This window comes from Cydia amplana, chromosome 20 (genome assembly GCF_948474715.1).
Source record: "Cydia amplana chromosome 20, ilCydAmpl1.1, whole genome shotgun sequence".
NCBI classification, from domain to species: domain Eukaryota; kingdom Metazoa; phylum Arthropoda; class Insecta; order Lepidoptera; family Tortricidae; genus Cydia; species Cydia amplana.
Genome location: NC_086088.1, coordinates 11,294,599 through 11,315,079, shown reverse-complemented (window position 1 = coordinate 11,315,079; position 20,481 = coordinate 11,294,599). Strand labels below are relative to the sequence as shown.

Genomic DNA, 20,481 nt, shown 5'->3' with positions numbered 1-20,481 from the left:
TTTCTGAAAATATACTTCTCAGAGAGTTGTGCTCTTATAAAAAATATATCCGGAGACTTAAATCTACATCATACAAAAATTTCGTGAGGTTTTATTGAAACCACTTTTTCCCTGTGTTTGCTGTGGGGTACTTTGAACTAAAAAGTCATCTCACAAATGAAATCTTAACATAAACCGTCACTGCAATAAACCATCGTCACTGCCAAGACAAAGCGATTGAAATCAACGTTTTATGGACCCTAAAACAATGAGTACACAATAAAACCCACCGAGCGTCAACCTAAAGCCTCTTAAATACCAGCACATGGCAAAACAAAGCGTGTTTTAATTAAAAACTGGACATATCTTAATAATCTGCGCTAAATGAGCGCGCTTTTGGTGAAGATTTTTGGAATAGTTCCCTTTTTGCTCGTAGTTAGCCGGTAAATTTAATTTTTAGGGTTCCGTACCTCACAAGGAAAAAAACGGAACCCTTATAGGATCACTCGTGCGTCTGTCTGTCTGTCCGACTACTACTATTCCCCGAAACTACTGGGTCTAAAATTTTGAAAAAAATACACAAAATATTTCTTTACCTATAAGATGACAGGAAAACTTAGAAGAAATGTGTAGTCAAGCGTGAGTTGGACTTAATGTACGGAACCCTTGGAACGCGAGTCCGACTCGCACTTGGCCGGTTTTTCTGCATTTAATTAATACAAAATATAAATAAATAGGTACCTACCTGGGGACAATCTTACACATATCAATCTAGTCGATAATTAAATACATACGTATTTAGGTAACACCCATAACTCAGGAACAAATATTCTAGATAACGCACGAATGATTTGAACCCGGGACCTCCTGTTTAGTAGGCAGGATCATTTCACTACCGACAGTACCGACTAGGCTAGGACACCGTTATTATTAGGTAGGTACTTTTAATGATTACATCATAATAAATATTTTGAAAATAAAATATCTGTACTTCTGGGACATCACAGTACTGCTATTTAAAAGAGTAAACTCTAAACTACAGATCATATTGACTAAGGTTGACTGGAAGAGATCCCTTATAGGGATAAGTTCGCCTTTGTACATTGTATATACTTTCTTTTAATTGTATCTTAACCTATCTTATGTACAATAAAGCGTTTATATACATACATACATACATATTCCTATATGGATTAAATCACTACATAGTATATAAAACAAAGTCGCTTCCCTGTCTGTTTGTCTGTATGCTTATACATATCTTTAAAACTACGCGACGGATTTTGATGCGGTTTTTTTTAATAGATAGAGTGATTCAAGAGGAAGGTTTATGTATAATTTGTTAACCGGTGCAAAGCCGGGGCGGTTCGCTAGTTAATAATATACATATATTCATATATTCGTTCAACCATCTCTCGCCGACTGTACTGGGCCAACTTTCAAAAGGGTTAAACCTCAATTGAAGTTAAACGTGGGTGGAGCACGTGAGGCACTCGCACGTCAAATTAACTGCACGCGAATTACGCTAGAGGGCGCTCCACGGGTACATTCCCATTGCGAAGAGAGCACGATAACCCGTCTCGCAACCAGTATATTAACTGTATCCTCACAATTATTACGGGAAGTAATTAAATGGTCAGCCAAAAAAACATTTTCCGTCAGCAGAAAAATTAGTTGATCAGCAAAAATCTAACCTAAGCTAACCCTTGCTGACCATCTGATTATTCTACTGACCGAACCACTTTTGTTTGCAGACCAGTTAAATCAAACTCAATTATAACCGGGGGAGAGAAAGAAAGATTTTATGTTATTAAAATATTATTACAAGATTAAAATATTTTTTGTACACGCATAAGTATGTGCTTATTTCTTTTACCAAAACTAATGTCTAATGTTTAATTGTAATTGCTTGATATCTAATGTTAATAGCATAATAAAGTAAAATAAAAAACTAACTGTAAGTTACCAACAGTGGAAGAGCGGTATTCTCTTAATACAAGCATTTACAATACTTAAAAAGAGGTACCAGCCCAATTATGAAAAATTGTATGCTACCAAATAAATAGTTTTAATTTTTTTTTAATTAAAAAAAACTGTGTAACGCTCTGCAAGCGTAATAACTCAAACGCTTGACCCACTTCCATGTGCCAAGCGTTCGAAACTTCAAATTAATGGGTAAAAACAGTTAAACGGTGGTACGTGGCTTTTATGCCTGTTTGAAGAATCTGCATTTAACAAGCTGAAGAGTTCTTGTGAAAGATTGAAACATTAACTTGAAATATTTTTAAGTTGCAACGTCAACAGAAAGTAATAAACTTTTTCAATTATAGTCGCTACGATTTAGGAAAAAGAATTAAGCGAAAATATAAGCTAAACGTGCGGTGGTGGCCTAGCGGTAAGAGCGTGCGACTTGCAATCCGGAGGTCGCGGGTTCGAACCCCGGCTCGTACCAATGAGTTTTTCGGAACTTATGTACGAAATATCATTTGATATTTACCAGTCGCTTTTCGGTGAAGGAAAACATCGTGAGGAAACCGGACTAATCCCAATACGGGCCTAGTTTACCCTCTGGGTTGGAAGGTCAGATGGCAGTCGCTTTCGTAAAAACTAGTGCCCACGCCAATTACTGGGATTAGTTGCCAAGCGGACCCCAGGCTCCCATGAGCCGTGGCAAAATGCCGGGACAACGCAAGGAAGAAGATGATGATAAGCTAAACGTGCGGCAAAAAGAACTACAGTCCGCTGAATTATAATTAAGAAAGCTTAAGCAAGCAAGTTAAGAGGCGGGCCACGTATCAGAAAAAAAAAACATTTTTTGACCACGTATTAAAAAAAATAAACAAATTTATTTACTGAAAAAATTGACATTGGAACTGTTGCCATTATTGGGAAGGTGTGAAGTCGATGGAGGGGGAAGTGGCACTGATCGTCACAAACACAGGTAATCTTATGGAATGTCCGACATTAGTACCAGCGGCAGTCGCTTGAAATAATTTTACTCCTGCATAAGATTTAACGTAGAAAGTCTGACAAAATGAGGGCAGCACCAGTCGTGCACACACGAATAGAGTAAGTTTTTTCAAAAACCGCAAATAATTGTTACTTTTGCTGGAAAACAAGTTTAACTCAAACTACGTTATTCACAAGTTCTTTAATTTCTGTTTACACAAAGATTTACTTATAAATAGTTAGACCAATAATAATATACCTGGTATCTGATTTTGTGGTGCAGAAATTTTATACACTTGTTTAATTCTATATAATTTATAAAAATATGTTAGTATGTCTCAGAAAATATAGTTTATGCAATAGAAAATATCACTTAACATTGCAAGCACGGAACCGTTTTACAGAACGACTCGTACACGCGCTTCTGCAAGATTTAACTTTATTAAACTTGAACAGTTTTTACTATTGTACTTGAAAAACTGCACGGACAGTCGTGGAATATCAAGTACAAAGCTCTGCCCGATTCGAACAATGCGTATAAGATATCACGGCGATACAATACTGATCTGTCAGTGTGAAAAGTGTAATTTTTTCAACCAAACTAACTTTTTTTATTTAACTTAAAAATAAGTATCGGCATAATAATTGGTATACTTCTAAAATCATACTACAATGCCTCAAGGGCCTATTTTAGATTTAAGCTAGTTTTTAATTTATTTTAGTAATACCACTGTATATATCTTGTTTGTAAATAAATGATCTTTCTTACTACTCGATAGATTGGAACTTTAAAAGGAAAGAAAAAGTCAAATCTGATTAAATTACCTACTATATTCCTTAAAAAAACTGCCGAAAGCTAGCTGAACGTTACAGAAACCCCTATCTAGATCAAACATCGCACGGAGTCATCTAAAATGCAACATTCGATAAAAAAGCACTTTCGTCGGCTGTTCACTCCATTTTGGATCTGTGCCAGGGTTACAAAATCCTCTTAGTTACCACACATCGTACGTGCCTAGAGTTTATACAAAAGTTTTTGTTAATTTAAAATGATTCATCGGTTATTAAATCGGCCGTTCTCTAAATTTGTCAATGCATCAAAAGTATCAAAACTCATAAACTGAAATAAATAACATACACTAAATAAAAAAGTGACCAAGTCGGTGGCCGAGGCGGGAATCGAACCCGCGTCTTCAGCTTACGCGGCTAACGTTTAGAGGGCCTACCGCGAACCACGTTCGACGTGTTACCTCCCTGTCATACTTACTTACGAATTTACAAGTGCGACAGAGAGGAAACACGTCGAACGTGGTTCGCGGTAGGCCCGCTGACTACTAGACCACTCAGCCACAAACCGGCGGCGGTTACTACGAGGGTGAATCAAAAAGTCCTTAGAACTGGCTGTTTATAAAAAGTTTTTAAATGAAGTTTTTTTTTTATTTTGAACTGTCATTATAACGTAATATTTGACAGTTGGTTTCATTCGAATTGTTCCCGCCGTTACATGGTAAATCAATATTTTGCGAAATAAGTCGACTAAAACGTCCCATTATGGAAAAAAATGAGTTACGTGCCGTGATAAAGTACTTGTGTATGAAAAAAATGACTACCAAGGAAATTTTTTTGGATATTCAGCAAACCGTAGGCACTAGTGCTGTACCCTATTCCACCGTCGCTTTCTGGGTTGCCGAGTTTAAAAGAGGCAGATCTAGCTGCGAAGACGACCCCCGCTCCGGCCGGCCATCTACCTCAGTTAACGCAAAAACCGTTGAAAAAATTGAGAAAATGGTTTTGGACGACCGGCGACTAACAATTAAATACATAGCAGAGACTCTAAAGATTTCATTTGGTAGCGTACATTCAATACTAACCGATGTTTTGGGTTTTAAAAAAGTGTCAGCAAGATGGGTTCCGCGAATGTTAACGCAGGCTAACAAAGACTTGCGTTTAGAAGTTTCGAAGCGGAATCTAAAGAAAATCTTACATGATCCTGACACTTTTTATCGTCGTTTCGTAACAATGGACGAAACATGGGTTCACCATTTTGACCCTGAAACAAAAAAGCAAAGCATGTCCTGGAAACGGCCATCCTCCCCTCCAATAAAGAAATTTAGAGTATTTCCGACAGCAGGTAAAGTTATGGCCTCAGTTTTCTGGGATGCAGAACGAATCCTTTTTATTGATTATCTGCCTAAAGGAAAAACCATTACAGGTGCCTATTACACCGATTTGATACCAAAAGTGCGTCAAGCAATCAAAGAAAAACGTCGAGGAAAATTGAGTGCGGGAGTGCTTTTTCACCATGATAATGCTCCGGCTCATCGATCACAAATGGCTCTCACTGCAATCCGCCAAGCTGGTTTTGAGATCTTTGATCATCCGCCCTACTTGCCAGACTTAGCTCCTAGTGATTTCCACTTGTTTCCGAAACTAAAGGAGCACATTCGCGGAACTAAATTTGACGACAACAACGCGGTCATGGGTGCCGTAGAGGAGTTTTTTGAGGCTCAAGAAAAATCGTTTTTTTATGATGGATAAAAAAAACTTGAAAAACGGTATAATAAATGTATAGAACAAGAAGGAAATTATGTTGAAAAGCAAAAAAAATAAAAATGATATTCGTTTGTTTTTGACCCTATTTCTAAGGACTTTTTGATTCACCCTCGTAGCAGCCATATTCGAACTTTAAGATATGTCAAATATTAGATATCTATTAAACATCAGCAAGATATGTCAGTGTCAAACAAGTGTCAAAAGTGACGTTTCTTCAAACAAAAACGTCACTTCGAAATCAAATTAACATAACATAAGTAATTAATAAAAGCAGAAAGTTCTCAAATTATTCCTCTAAAAAATATCAATGCCCAAAATATTTTCATTGAAGTTTTTAGTCCACATTGTTTATCTTTAATAAAATTATCTCTTTGCATCACGCGTGTCAAAACGTAACCACATGTCACTAAACTGTATTGATCTCCATAGTCAATAATTTGGCGCCGCAAAAACTTATTCATCCAGGCTCTAAGCTAAGTTATAATCAAGATTATAACATACCTACATATAAATAACATCGTGATACCGCAATATTCGTTCATGCCCTGAAGAATTATCCGCAATTTTCCAACTATTTTCACCCGCACTGTCCAATAAACGGCGTGAAATCAAATACCTATCCTACCCAGTTATTATCACAGACATGGGTGCTATTTCTATTGCCGGACTGGTATTTCTATTTGCTTTTATACCTCGAAATAGGATCACTTTTTGGTTTTTAGGCCAGCTTTATGTTATTACTTTGATAAGTCTGAAATACTATTTAATTTTGTATGAAACGTTAGGTTTCATTTTAGAGATTATTGAATGACGTACCTATAAACTTATATGGATTTTAAGTTTCTAATAATTGTAAGCTATTTGGACTTTCATCTCCGGAATAACATTTACAAATACCCTACTTTGCTGCAGATATTTGTTTTTCCACCTGGAAATAAATACATCATAGCATATCTCTTCCCTTGTGTCGCATCTTCTATCTTACCTTATCTTAAATCTACTGACGCATATTTTCACTCCTCCTTTATAATGCAGTGTTCCTCCTCCTTTTTCTCTTCAGTTTTATATAAGACCCCCTGTAGTTATATTCCTACCTTGTCCCTTATTTCTCTCTCACCTCCAACAACTCGCGTTGTTTCTTTTTGCCTTTCTCCACTTCGCGAAAAGCCTCTTGTAAGTTATTCTCCTATCTTATCCCTTAACTCCTCACGCATCTACCCTTTCTCTTTCTACCCGCTCCTCCGCCACGCGGATGGCCTCCTGTCGTTCGCGTTCCACCTCCTCCTTATCTTACAGCACCTAAGCTTATTTCTGTCTGGGTTCGCCAAAAGCCTCCTATAGTTATATTCCTACCTTGTCCCTTATCTCTTGGCGCATCTTCTCTCTCTCTTCCTCCATCTTGCGGTGTTTCTCCTTGCGCCGCTCCTCTGCCTCGCGGATGGCCTCCTGTCGTTCGCGTTCCGCCTCCTCCTTATCTTAGAGCACCTAAGTTTATTTCTGTTTGGGTTCTCCAAAAGCCTGTGGTTATATTCCTACCTTGTCCCTTATCTCTTGGCGCATCTTCTCTCTCTCTTCCTCCATCTTGCGGTGTTTCTCCTTGCGCCGCTCCTCCGCCTCACGGATGGCCTCCTGTCGTTCGCGTTCCACCTCCTCCTTATCTTAGAGCACCTAAGCTTATTTCTGTTTGGGTTCTCCAAAAGCCTATAGTTATATTCCTACCTTGTCCCTTATCTCTTGGCGCATCTTCTCTCTCTCTTCCTCCATCTTGCGGTGTTTCTCCTTGCGCCGCTCCTCCGCCTCGCGGATGGCCTCCTGTCGTTCGCGTTCCGCCTCCTCCTCCTTCTCCTTGTCGTCGCTGTCATCTCCGTCGCCGCCGACCGCGCCTGTAACAAGCATATGATTTGTTAACCACTACATAGTATAAAACGAAGTCGCTTCCCGCTGTCTGTCCCTATGTATGCTTAGAGCTTTAAAACTACGCAACGGATTTTGATGCGCTTTTTAATAGATAGAGTGATTTAAGAGGGTTTCAGTTTTATGACTAATGATAATATGACAAACAATACATCATGACTTAAAACATTATGGGAAACAACGGGACCCCGTATAGGTACAATATTATACTTCGCTACGACACAGTCAGTCAGCAAGGTAGGTCTTTGCTCTTCCTGTTATAATGACTTTCTGTAAGTGGAAAATGTGTACTGTCTTGACTGTCCTTCTCACATTGACTTTACTCTATTTATGATCAACTTAGAGAATACATAAACAGTTCAATAAAGTTTATTGGATTCGGTCAAGTGCTATAGATAGATAATATTATTATGCCGCCGTTGATTGCAGTATACCAGTACACTTGGCATAAAATTACATGGCACTAATGACTTACGGCCTTAAGTATACAAAATTAAAAATATTGTCCTGATTAAAAACTAAGTACTTGTTTATTTTCAAATAAGTATAAGGTTAGGTACAAAAATCTTAAAAGTATTATGTAGCTGCCTCCTAAATATTGCAGAACACATTTTTGGTTAAGTACATAACATTTGAAAACGAAACATATTGAAAAGAGAAAACACTTATTATTCTTCCTCGCGTTATCCCGGCATTTTGCCACGGCTCATGGGAGCCTGGGGTCCGCTTGGGCACTAATCCCAAGAATTGACGTAGGCTCTTACGAAAGCGACTGCCATCTGACCTTCCAACCAAGAGGGGAAACTAGGTCTTATTGGGATTAGTCCGGTTTCCTCACGATGTTTTCCTTCACCGAATCAAATGATATTTCGTACATAAGTTCCGAAAAACTCATTGGTACGAGTTGGGGTTTGAACCCGCGACCTCTGGATTGCAAGTCGCATGCTCTTACCGCTAGGCCACCAGCGCTTCGAAAAGAGAAAACACTATGCTACGTAAATTGACCAAATCAAATTCCCCACCCATTTTTCCACACCCCATCTCCGTCCGACAGACACGTCAGTGACAAAAGCGCAGATTGACGTGAAATGGTTTGCAGCCGCCATATTGGATCCCAGATAAAACCGGTTAAAGGCACGGATAACCGGATCCGGTTAGCGGTGCAAATGTGTTTCGTAACCTAATTGTTTTGGGATTGGTATAATTAACAGATATCTGTTTCGTTTGAGGGAAATATCAGATTATGCGGTTGAAGGGCCTTGTTTTTGTGAATTAAAAGGAGATAATGCTAATATTAATATAGAACATAATAAAATAAAAGGACATGTTTCACAAATAGTTTTAAGCCATAATGCATTGTTTGCCCGAATTTTCGTTAGTCATAATTCATTTGGTTCAGAAACGCGTCACTTTTCAGAATTGCCATAAAATAAACCTAACCTATAGGATAATCTGACGAAAATCCTGAAACGTTAACGGTTTCAGTTTTATGACTAATGATAATATGACAAACAATACATTATGACTTAAAACTATATGGGAAACAACGGGACCCCAATAAATAAATGTAAAAATATTTAAATACATAGAAAGCACCCGTGACTAAGTAAGTGTAACTTCTGGTACCTAGTAAATAAGTGTTTAATACTGTTTACCTACCCAGTAACATGTTTGGCCAAGACATATATTTATTTATTTCGTAATTGAATTTATTCCCTAGCCAAAACCGCTCATATCAAAACCGGAATGGCACTATTATTAAATTCATCCCACGACGACCATTCTACATTCCTAGCGTGCCTCGCCCTTGCTCTGTATTCCTACTTTTCGCACCTCAATAAACCAATATAACGATAACCTCCAGTTAAGTAGTAAATATAAGAAAGCAGAGGCCACAATAAACAGGCCACGGATATTATGTATAAAAGAGCGCATGTGTATAGTTAAGTGTCGTCACTTAAGACATTTATAGACATGGAATTTGGAAACGCATAGTCTCACGATTGGGATTAAACGGATTCCTGGTTTTATACTTATACCTACAGGGTGGCCCAAATATACTAAACATTGTTTTTACCGGGCTATATTACTGATAATTTTTAAAAGGGGCAAATTTACCCTCTAGCGCTAGTGTAACCAGACTACCGTACCTACTTGAGATCACACGGATCTAAAGTCTATTTTTTTATTCGGTAGACTGAAATGACAGTTCATAGTATGAACATAAAATGTCATTTCATACTATGAAATGTCATTTTAGACTACCGAATAAAAAAATAGACTTTAGGTACTTATATTCGTGATACCGGTATCAAAATTACATTATTTTCTCCATGTCAGCATATTATTGGTCATCGGGATTACGGAAGATTTCCTAATTTCAACCAAATCAAATACTCTTGGTTCAAATTTGAAAGATTTGCACACACAGTAAAGATAAAAGATAAAAATAAGTTTATACAACAATAACACCAATAATAACAATAACAATACATAAATTGTTGTGACATCGGGTGGGTACATACCATGGGTTAAATAGTACCGAAATTCCAGGGGTAGGCTAGGCCTGTACCGAGGGAGACCAAGTATGCATTTGTATGTCATGAGTGACAGTTGGAATAATAGAGGAAAAAAATAATAATTATGATTTAAAAGTACATTGTCTGTTAGGAAAGTTAAATAAAATGTTGTAAAAACATTAGACTTGGCAACGCTCGGCTTCATTTTATTACATATCTACATTACCATTCCCATAAATAAGACGTAAGAATGCTCACTTACGCGCATTCGTCGCACAGAATGCCATAACTCCTAAACATAATGAAATATTTATGCAGATGCTCATTTCAGCACTGAATTATTATTGAATTCCCAGAATGGAGATTAAACGAGTGTGAAGACTGAATTCAATTTATTGTGGAAATAGCGCGATAAGTTAAGAAAAGGCACTTGAAATTCAATTATTAATTGATCGGCTGCCGCTGACAGAATAATGATGCGTCTCCGCTTTTTGAGAAGGCCCGCTTTTTTTAATTAAATATCTTCGGTTGCGAGAGGAATATTTTGCGGTTGGTGCAAGGAAATTGCGTGTTGGTATTTCTCGTTTTCTTCTATTTTAGACTTGCGTAGTTAATTTAAAATTTAAATAAGAGGAAGGGAATAGTACATTACATACCTAGGGAGGTGAATTCGTAAATGCTCCAGATCGCAGGTGTTTGTGGCCATAAATATGCGATCTGGGGCTTTACAAATTACCGCCCGTGGTTTGTCTAAAGTTTTACGTCTTGCCTTGGCCAGGAAGTGAGATTACTACGCTACGCTACGCGAGGAGAAAATCCCACTTACGGGCCTAGGGTGACGTAAATATGTTTGTAAGCTATCCTAGTTATTATCGTTTAGCACGCAGAGTGCACGACTTCTAAAGTCCAATTCAAACTTACATATGTAGCATATTGATTTTAAAATGATGTCTTTTTGTTATCATTTGTCCATGCTTCTCGTTCACGCGAGACATACGATCGAAATACACTCGTGAATGACAACTAAACAACATCATTTCATATCATTTTGATGTCAAATTGAGCATCCGAAATGGCCTACTAGCATCTCAATATTTCTCCAAAGCATGTACCCCGATCAAAACGGCGCCCGGGCCATAATTGGATTGCGCGGAACTCCTGAATTGGACGCTGATTGGTTTAAGTTCGACAAAGTGTGCCTCGTGTGTTCTCGCATGCAAATTCTAATGTTTTATGTGATCTATGTCGTACATAGGGTTGGAATTATGCTCGAGTTTGTGTGAATGTGTTAGTGTGTACGACGCGACTTTCCCCTGTTCACATGACGACACACGAAGTAAACATCTTGCTCATGAGAAAGTAATATCGGCCTCGCCCCAATTATTTTTACAGCCTTGTTTACGTCGGCCGGTTTATAACGACTTGTTGTTGCATAATTACGTTATCAATAGCTGTTTGCTTAGTATACATAGGTTTAATGGCAAACATGTAGGAAACTAATTACGTAAGTGGGGGGTTTGAGAAAAAATAGTACCATTATTTTGTTTCGAAAAAACCATCCACTTTTGGGTTATTTAGACTCAGAATCACGATTATTGAACGAGATAACGAAAAAAAAGTGTCCCCAGATTTTCATACAAATTTTGGGTGGCAGTTTTGTAACGGTCGGTCCATACAGAATGTATCTGAAATAGTGTAATATTTTTTTGGGACACATTTTTTTTTCTTTTTAAATCATTTGTCCTCGGGATTCTGAGTAGAAATAATTTGGCTGTTTCATACATTTTGGCTGGTCCATTTTCTATGGGAACGTAATTTCGGGGTTGGTACCATAGTAAAAGTTGCTCAGTATAATCCCAAAACCTAGCCTAAAATTTGATGGATTTTCGAAAAACTTACATGGTGCATTTTTAAGAGAAAATGACTATTAAGTATTAAAAACAAAATATGTTAGTATATAGCTCTTATACTAGTTAACATAATTAGGTACTACCAAGCTACGATCGTAGCGCTACGTCATAGGTGACATGGGTTTCCCGGTATGTAGTGAAAATGTTTCGTAAAGCCAAAACAACATTGATTCATGATGATTGCTGAATGGGTTAAGTAGGGTACAAAGGCGAACTTATCCTATAACTAATTAGTATTCATAAAAATATCACTATAATCTTATGAAACATATATTTAGTCTCAGAGCATGCTAACTTTACACAAACTTGGTAGTAAGAATTCATATAAACTTGGCGTAGCACTTGACATGAAAACTTAGGTGTTTGTTTGGAGCTTAAATACGAAAGAAAGAATGAAAGGGTAAGATGTTTTATCTCCCATTTTTATAGCAGGTACAGCCATAACCTATGCTACATATTAAACCTATGCTATAAGTATATTCAAAATAGCAGTGACGAGTAAAACAGGCTCGCAAAACGTCAATTTACTTCTAATACGAGTATCTGTACGGCTACCATCAGTTTTGCACTGACATAAACGCCGTCGAGAACGTAATTTACTTTCTATACATCTCGCTCGAACTCGCATATTAGTGCAAACGAGATGTATAGAAAGTAAATTACGTTCTCAATAGCGTAAATGTCAGTTTGGACACTGTCAGTGACTCATGGTACGGGCTCTTGGAGACCGAGCTTTGCTCGAATAACTTATTTAAACTCAAAAATGCGCGTTTTCTCAGAGATAAGACCTAGCTAGATCGATTTTTCGCCCCCGAAAATCCCCACAAATTTCGTCGAAATCGTTAGAGCAGTTTCCGAGATCCCCGAAATATATACCTATATAAATAAATATACAAGAATTGCTCGTTTAAAGGTATTATTAGAGAGATTATTAGCGTGATGGGCTCCTTTGCGTCTGGAGGGGCGCGGGGCGAGTTTGGTGGGTAGGTTACTTGTTAGTTGTTAGTTTAGATTAATATTTAGTAGTAGTGTTTAGTTTTAAGAGTAGGTACCTTGATTTTAATGTAATTTTTTCTTTGAATTATGATCTTATATCTTTATTAGATAGATAGATATCTATTTCTAAATACAACTGCGTGGAAAGCAGCTCTTTGGTTCGTCCACCCCTTCTGTAAATTTCCATTTGACGCATCACAATCAATATCCACAAGTTGCATGCCGCTTACCGGTACGCGTCCCTCCTGGCTATAGGTACCTACTATAGCTATATGTACTAGTATCATCTAGATAGTGGGCCGTTTTATTTAGTATTATCTAGATAGTGGGCCGTTTTATTTAGTATTATCTAGATAGTGGGCCGTTTTATTTAGTATCATCTAGATAGTGGGCCGTTTCATTTAAAGTTGTCCCCTACACTTTTTTTCAAATGTGAGATTTTTTATGTTATTTCTACTCAGAATCACGAGCTCTTTCGTTCCTAATAGGAGAAAAAAAGTGTCCCAAAATTTCCATGCATTTTTAGATCTTTCCATTCCGTGACCGCCATACAAAGTCTATGAAAAATAGTAACGGAATGGAAATAAAAACCTTGGGACACTTTTTTCTCCTATTAGAATAGAAAGAGCTCGTGATTCTGAGTAGAAATAACATAGAAAATCACATATTAAAAAAAAGTGTATGGGACAACTTTAAATAAAATGGCCCTAGTGCATATACGAGTTGACAATTCGCGATACGGCGCTCCCATCCCCTATTAATCTCTAGTATCAGCACTTACTTATATTATTATAGCGAAAGTAACAGCCATATTCGAACTTTAAGATACGTCAAATATTAGATATCTAAACGATATGGATCGGATATGTCAGTGTCAAACAAGTGTCAAAAGAAAAACGTCACTTTTGACACTGACATATCCGATCCATATCGTTTCTATATCTAATATTTGACGTATCATAAAGTTCGAATATGGCTGTAACTCTCGGCCTGATTAGAACTTTAAGAAACACCATTTTAAAAAGAACACGGGACTCAATCGCGTAAAATTTACGCTTAATTATTTATGGCCTGACGTCTCAAATACTTTCTAAATACATAAAATCTATATACTTTAAGATATAAGTACGTCAATAATTTGCTAAAGATACGATATGGATCGGATATATCAGTGTCAAAAGTGACGTTTCTTCAAACATTTGACACTGACATATCCGATCCATGTCGTATCTTTAGCAAACTTTTGACGCATCTGAACGTTCGAATCAGGCCGCCTATCTATATCTCTGTTACCTCTTCACGCTTAAACCGCTGAACCGCTTAGATCAAATTTGGTATGGAGTTATAAATATAGACAAAAATAGGTTTAAGCGGTAAATTAAAAACGACTATACAATTTCATTCATTTACATCACCTGCTTTAACATTATTTATACTGAAAAGCATTAGGCGTGGACGTCCAAAGTAAAAGGTATCACTGTAAAGTGGAGTCTGTAGGGTGGTAGTCCACCGCTTGTGTACACAGCGACGCTATAGCTACGCTATAACAACGCGGGCTAGGTCAATGCTCCAGACTAGGCAGTAGGCACAGCCTAGCTATCCGGGGGCGGTCAGGGTCGCCATAATGGAGTTTAAAGTGGGGACAAGTATCCTAGATATTTATTGTCTTATTTATTTATTTAAACTTTATTGCACATACAATTTTAAGTACATATGGCGGACTTACAGCCATATTCGAACTTTAAGATACGTCAAATATTAAATATCGAAACGATATGGACTGGATATGTCAGTGTCAAACAAGTGTCTAAAGTGACGTTTTTGTTTGAAGAAACGTAAATCTTAAAGTTCGAATATGGCTGTTAATACCTTAAAGCATTCTCTACTAGTCAACCACAGGTCCTAAAAGAGACGGGTGTTAGGTGCAGGATTTATAATAGAATAAAAGAAAGAAACCTATGAAGTAGTAGGAAAGGTGCTATTTATCCCGATAACATGATTTTAATTATTTTTTTCATAAGTTGTATTGATGAGTACATCATCAGATTACTAAAATACCGACCGCGAGAAAAATACTAATTGTAAAACATACGTATGTGAAGTTTAAAATGTTATAAATCAAATACAAATGAACGCTATTAAATATTTATCATTTTAAAGTAAATTCCGCCAGCCAACATGAGGAAACAACTCAACATTTAATTACTTTGCCGCTTTTGTTGTTAAAATGCAACTTTTTCATCAGTTTTTCAATAAAGAAAGCCTTTATCTACTAGGAGGTGTAGTCGAAATGATATGCCCTATGACTTTTTTTATTTTTTAGAATTTCATTTGGACATGTCCGGCTAAATTAGAGTTCATGTCCACCCTACACTCCCCTCCGATAGATATAATGATGTATAATATAGGTATAAGTATATATACTTGTCCGTCTAATCAGTGGGAAGGTAAATGTTTGCGATACGCATTATGATTTTTAGGGTTCCCTCGGCCAAGGAAGGAATGATTCTTCTATTTAGTATGTTTGATGTATAAATTGGTTGCTGATTTGGTTTATATTTATAGTGATTTGGCAATTTGGAAGCCTATTATAGTTGTTATGCACCTGTAATTGTAGGCACGTTTAACCAATTTGATTCCTATGTCACTATAGAACCACATAACGAATCGATTGGTTTGTCTTCTACCACAGTGCTTATTGAGTGTTGTAAGTCATGTATTTTGTAGTTAAATCGACAAGGTTCTATTGTGGCCTATTGAAATTACAGGTACATAAATAGGTTTCATATATTAGCCCCAATGCAGTGGAGTTCGTCTAGTGAAGAGCAAAAATAGCCCTTTCTACATTTGTCAAGTTCCTGCCCGCAATAATGTGAAAACTGGTATTTTTTGTAAGTATGTTGTTAGACTTTGTTATTGCAGAATATTTATATACAAAATGGAACTACTGGTAAGTACATATTAGTCTTCAACAGTGTTTTTTTTTTTAAATTTAAAACATCATATTTGTACAAATATGAGCACCTCAAAAATTGCTCTGACTAGACGAAAACATATGCATCGGCGCTCGTCATACAATGTCATTCTTGTATACTTTAAAATACAAGTTTGCTTTAAATTGTAGTTTACCAACAGTCCCAGTTTTTACGAGGTTTCCTTGTCTTACTTTAGACTTTATTTTTAAATGGCTTGTCCGGAACAGCGAAAGTTTGATTAAAAATATTTGGGAAACAATCGTAAAGTTCCGCCATCTGCGTCACGAGTGGTTTTGGTTTTGGTATTTAATTAACAGAATAATGCAATTTAGGGCGCCCGCTAGCTGGCGCGGATGCACGGAGCGGGCGTTTTAGATGTTGTGGAAATCGTTCAAGAGTATCTCTAGAATCGCGGAAATGTCAAATTTGACAGGTTAGATCCTAAAAATATCGTTATCGTATCTTGATGATGTCTTATAGATATCTATTTCAAAATCCGAATCGGGCCCCAGGTATCTAGTACATATCGTATCGTTCTCTTCTCTAGAACGAATCTTGTTTTCCGAAAACCGCGGTTAGTATTAAGTTTTCTCGTAGCAGCGTAGCTCCTCTACGGTATAGCGTTTGTAGCAAATTCTTAGCTACGAACAATTTGAACGTTTCAGAGTTAAGCGTCTCGTTTCAAAGGAGGCTTTTGGGCACTCGGGCTCATTATGATAATTGTGCAAAGTTCAAAGTTTACGCGTTTTCGTTGTGTTAATAAATGCTTTCAACCAAGTTGAAACCTCTTTGTCAGACGAATATCTGCACTAAGAAAATTTCTAGGTATATTATAGGTAGGTACAATACAATACAATACTCTTTATTGCACACCTCACATACACGTAGTTTACAATAAATGTACAATAACCTACCTATTATAAAACCCTACCTACCTACCTATTATATAAGTTTTTGGCCCTAAATACGTATACGTATTAGAGTAGAATGGGCATGTAACATTTGATTAATATTGGCTTTTTATTTTATTCATGTCCTGCTTTCGCCGACTAATCGCCGACTGCAAATGTGGCCGGATAGTCGGCTTTCCCGACTAGTCGGCGACTAGTCGGTACATTCCTAGTAGGTAATTAACAATCTAACCATCATAATAGAATAAAACAAATATAAACAAATATATTAATGAAACTAAAAAAATGTGTCGTGTGACATCAGTTTTTAGTGTACCGCACAAACTTTGTTCGCGGTACACTTATCGGATCACATCGGTCTTGCAAATCAGTTAAATGTGTTTTTCTCAGAAACCGTTTGACGTAGATAGTTAAAATTTGGAACAATTATAGCAATTACCAGCACTAACATTATTAATAAGTCAAAACCGCTGACTTATTTTACCTAAAGCTTATTAATGAAACATCCTATTCAATGGAACGAATCCCAAGCCCCAATCGCGATTCGCGACAAACTATCGACCGTACCAACCTGCGAGTACATACCACGTGGTGCTATTATTAGAGCGGTCGATACTAACTCGCTTAGTGTAAGGCCTGAGTGGACGCTCGAAGCGGAGCGATCGGCGTGATAAAGACAGTCTGACTCTTTCACTCGCGCGTCGTTAAAAAGTGACATCTGCTTTGTCAAGCCGATAACAGCGTCCATCATATCATATGCCCCCTAGACACCGATCAATTTGTCTACACGGCAAATCAACCGCTAAGTGTAAGGCCTGAGTGGACGCTCGAAGCGGAGCGTTCGGCGGGGCGTGCAGCGTGGCGTCGGGCTCACAAGTGCAGCGTGCACTAAGGCCGCTCCTATACGCTTGCATTTGTTTAACATGCACGCCTCACGCCCCGCCCCGCTGCACGCCCAACTCGAGCGTCCACTCAGGCCTTACACTTAGTCATGTAGTATTTAGGCTGTGCTCGGTTGTACCAGTGGGGCGACACTCCGCCTTTCGGACATTCTCGGCTCCGTTCGGCTCGGTATTGCTTCGAGCAGTATTAGGGCAGTATTGGTCAGCAGTCTTGAAAAGGAGTCCGCAACATAAATGTCAAATAACATTGAGTTTTTCTTTATTGATTTAAATGCCATCTAAATTAACCTAACCTAACCAAACCTATCCCATTGAAGCACGGGCACCCTACCGAGGCGCGTCGGGCCCGAGCACCGCGAGCCGATTATGAGTGGTCATGTGGTCCTTACGGTCCTTACGGTGTCGAGTTTATAATTTTTTCCCCACCTCAAAAAGTGCCCAGCGCCGCTAAAGAAGTTTTCACTTCAAAAATATCAGTTAGTATGTTATTCGCTCGCACTAATAGGTACTTGTCCGTACACGTGACTAGGTTTGCTAACTGATATGATTCCAATATGATTCAAATATCGGTGCAACTTCGAATCGGTTTGTAAGTTATCAACATAGAGTTAGACCAAGATAACTCTGCAACGATTTTGTCAGCACAGACTGTGCAAATGTTAGTTATACGTCATCAATTCATAGAAGTTTGACGTATAAAAACTTATCACACCAAAACGAGTGAGCTTCCAAAATGAAAATAAGTTTTACTAAAATTCGAGAGTGACTTTTATGAAAGTTTGGAGTTTGGACATCGTTATTGAAATATCATGCTCGTGTCAGCGTTTTTAAAGTTGAGCAAACATTTGCTAAAAATATGTCAAAATATGTTTAATAATTAATTAGTAAAAGAGTTAGAATGAATACTATATAGGTACGATATTTCAAAAAGATTTTTATAAAGGTGCTTATTAAAAAAATATTGATATTTCATTTTCGTTTGGTTCTTTCGTTTTGTACCTATTTTAGCTGTATTTTTATATTTTTAATAAAACATAATAAACCCTAATGGTTATTAAAAGTCATTTTCAAAAATTATACTGTAGCACTACGAATATTTTAGACCAAAATTCTTGATTAAAATGTGTGCTCAAAGAAAACTATTCAGTTATTTAGTCACGAGAGCATTTTAATCCCAAGAGAGGAAAGCATGGATATTTCCACATCCTTGCACAGAGCTGTACGCATAGACTACTACTCATTAGATGAAGCACACGTGGAGACACGCTCACCATGGAAGACGCGCTCAGATTAGCATTTGAGCTGAAATTAATCTCATTTTTATTACAAGCTTTTATTAAACTTGCCCTGTGCTAGTTAGTTAGTGTAGGTCCAACATTGGAAGCTAAATTTGACCCAGTTCCCGATTTAAGATTGAAATGATTTTTTGATTTGATGATGGAGACAGGAGGTTGATAAAACAACGCAAACCAATTGTGTTTCGGGTTGTTAGAACTGTCTCGATGAATATTAGTTGCCTGTGGAATGAAAAGTAGTCAGCGATAATAGCTGAAATTTTTGCCAAAAACTTACCTTACTACCAGTTACACATTACGTATACGTACTTATAATTTCATTGTGTTACTATACTTAATTCTCATTTCGATTGCGTCAATGTTTTTTGTGATTACCGTACGTATATGTTGCACGCGATTATCTTATTTCCAAGTACAGTACGGCTACCATCAGTTTGTCACTGACATAAACGCCATCGAGAACGTAATGTACTTTCTATATATCTCGCTCGTACTCGCATATTAGTGCAAACGAGATGTATAGAAAGTAAATTACGTTCTCGACGGCGTTTATATCAGTGCCAAACTGATGGTAGCCGTACAGGAGTGCCTGTGTAGCCTCAGTTAGTACATTTTTCGTTGCACCATCTGAAGGAAGTAGTCTGCGTCTGTAATCCACGGTAGGGTGCACAATGCCCGTTTTTAATTTGCGGAGCTACTTATTTCCTGACAGCCCTAGCTAATACATCGCGGCACTAGACAGAGTAAACTTGCTTGAGGCTAGTCTGAGCCATTTTATTTAAAACTAGCGACCCGCCCCGGCTTTGCACGGGTTAACAAATTATATACATAAACCTTCTTCTTGAATCACTCTATCTATAAAACAAAATCGCATCAAAATCCGTTGCGTACTTTTAAAGATTTAAGCATACATACAGACAGACAGACACCGGGATGCGACTTTGTTTTATACTATGTAGTGATTGTACATGCCTTTTTTCAGATTTGGAATTTTTTGTGTTATTTCTATTTAGAATTACGAGCTCTATCGATCCTGGGTACTTATCCAAGATGCCAATCGTTTGCGCCGTAGCGAACGAAACGCTAATGTCTCTGTCGCACTAATATAGATTGATAGAGATACATTACCGTTTCGTTCGCTACGGCGCAAACGATTGGCATATTGGCTAGGCCCTCTGATAGGAAAACAAAGTGTTATTTGATCTCTAGTTGAGTTACAGTTTTTCAAACAACTCAGCTATTTTTAAATGCCACTAAACGAAAACTTGTTGTAACTTGCCCCATCATTCCGCCCGACGTATTACAGCCAATTAAACAAGCGCAGCTGCGCCATCTAGGATGTGTGTTCACGTTGCTTAGCGAGTGCCAGTGACTCAAGTTCCCTAAGGCCCAATATACACTTGTAAGTTGTAACAAATAGCTTTGTCCCTACTTACGTAAGTAAAACTTACAAGTCTATCTCAGGCCTAACACCAAAAAGACCTAAAGACAAATTTGAAAACTAGCATTTTTTACACGTAGCTTATATCTTAAAATAAATAAAAAATGAGGAGGAGTCACATTTGTGATTTGAAAATT

The 20,481-nt window shown here is 37.6% G+C and overlaps 1 protein-coding gene across 3 annotated transcripts in view; it reads right to left on the bottom strand.

The window, feature by feature from the left end:
- The window catches only part of LOC134657521 (complexin), a 138,487-nt gene that overhangs the window by 37,211 nt on the left and 80,795 nt on the right, over window positions 1-20,481 (bottom strand). For 2 of the 3 annotated variants that reach the window (XM_063513095.1, XM_063513096.1), the window contains exon 2: window positions 7,201-7,364. In XM_063513095.1, coding sequence (XP_063369165.1) covers window positions 7,201-7,364 — 164 coding nt within the window. Of the gene's footprint in view, window positions 1-6,834; window positions 6,953-7,200; window positions 7,365-20,481 lie in introns of those variants that run through there. The other variant, XM_063513097.1, reaches the window with a different exon arrangement.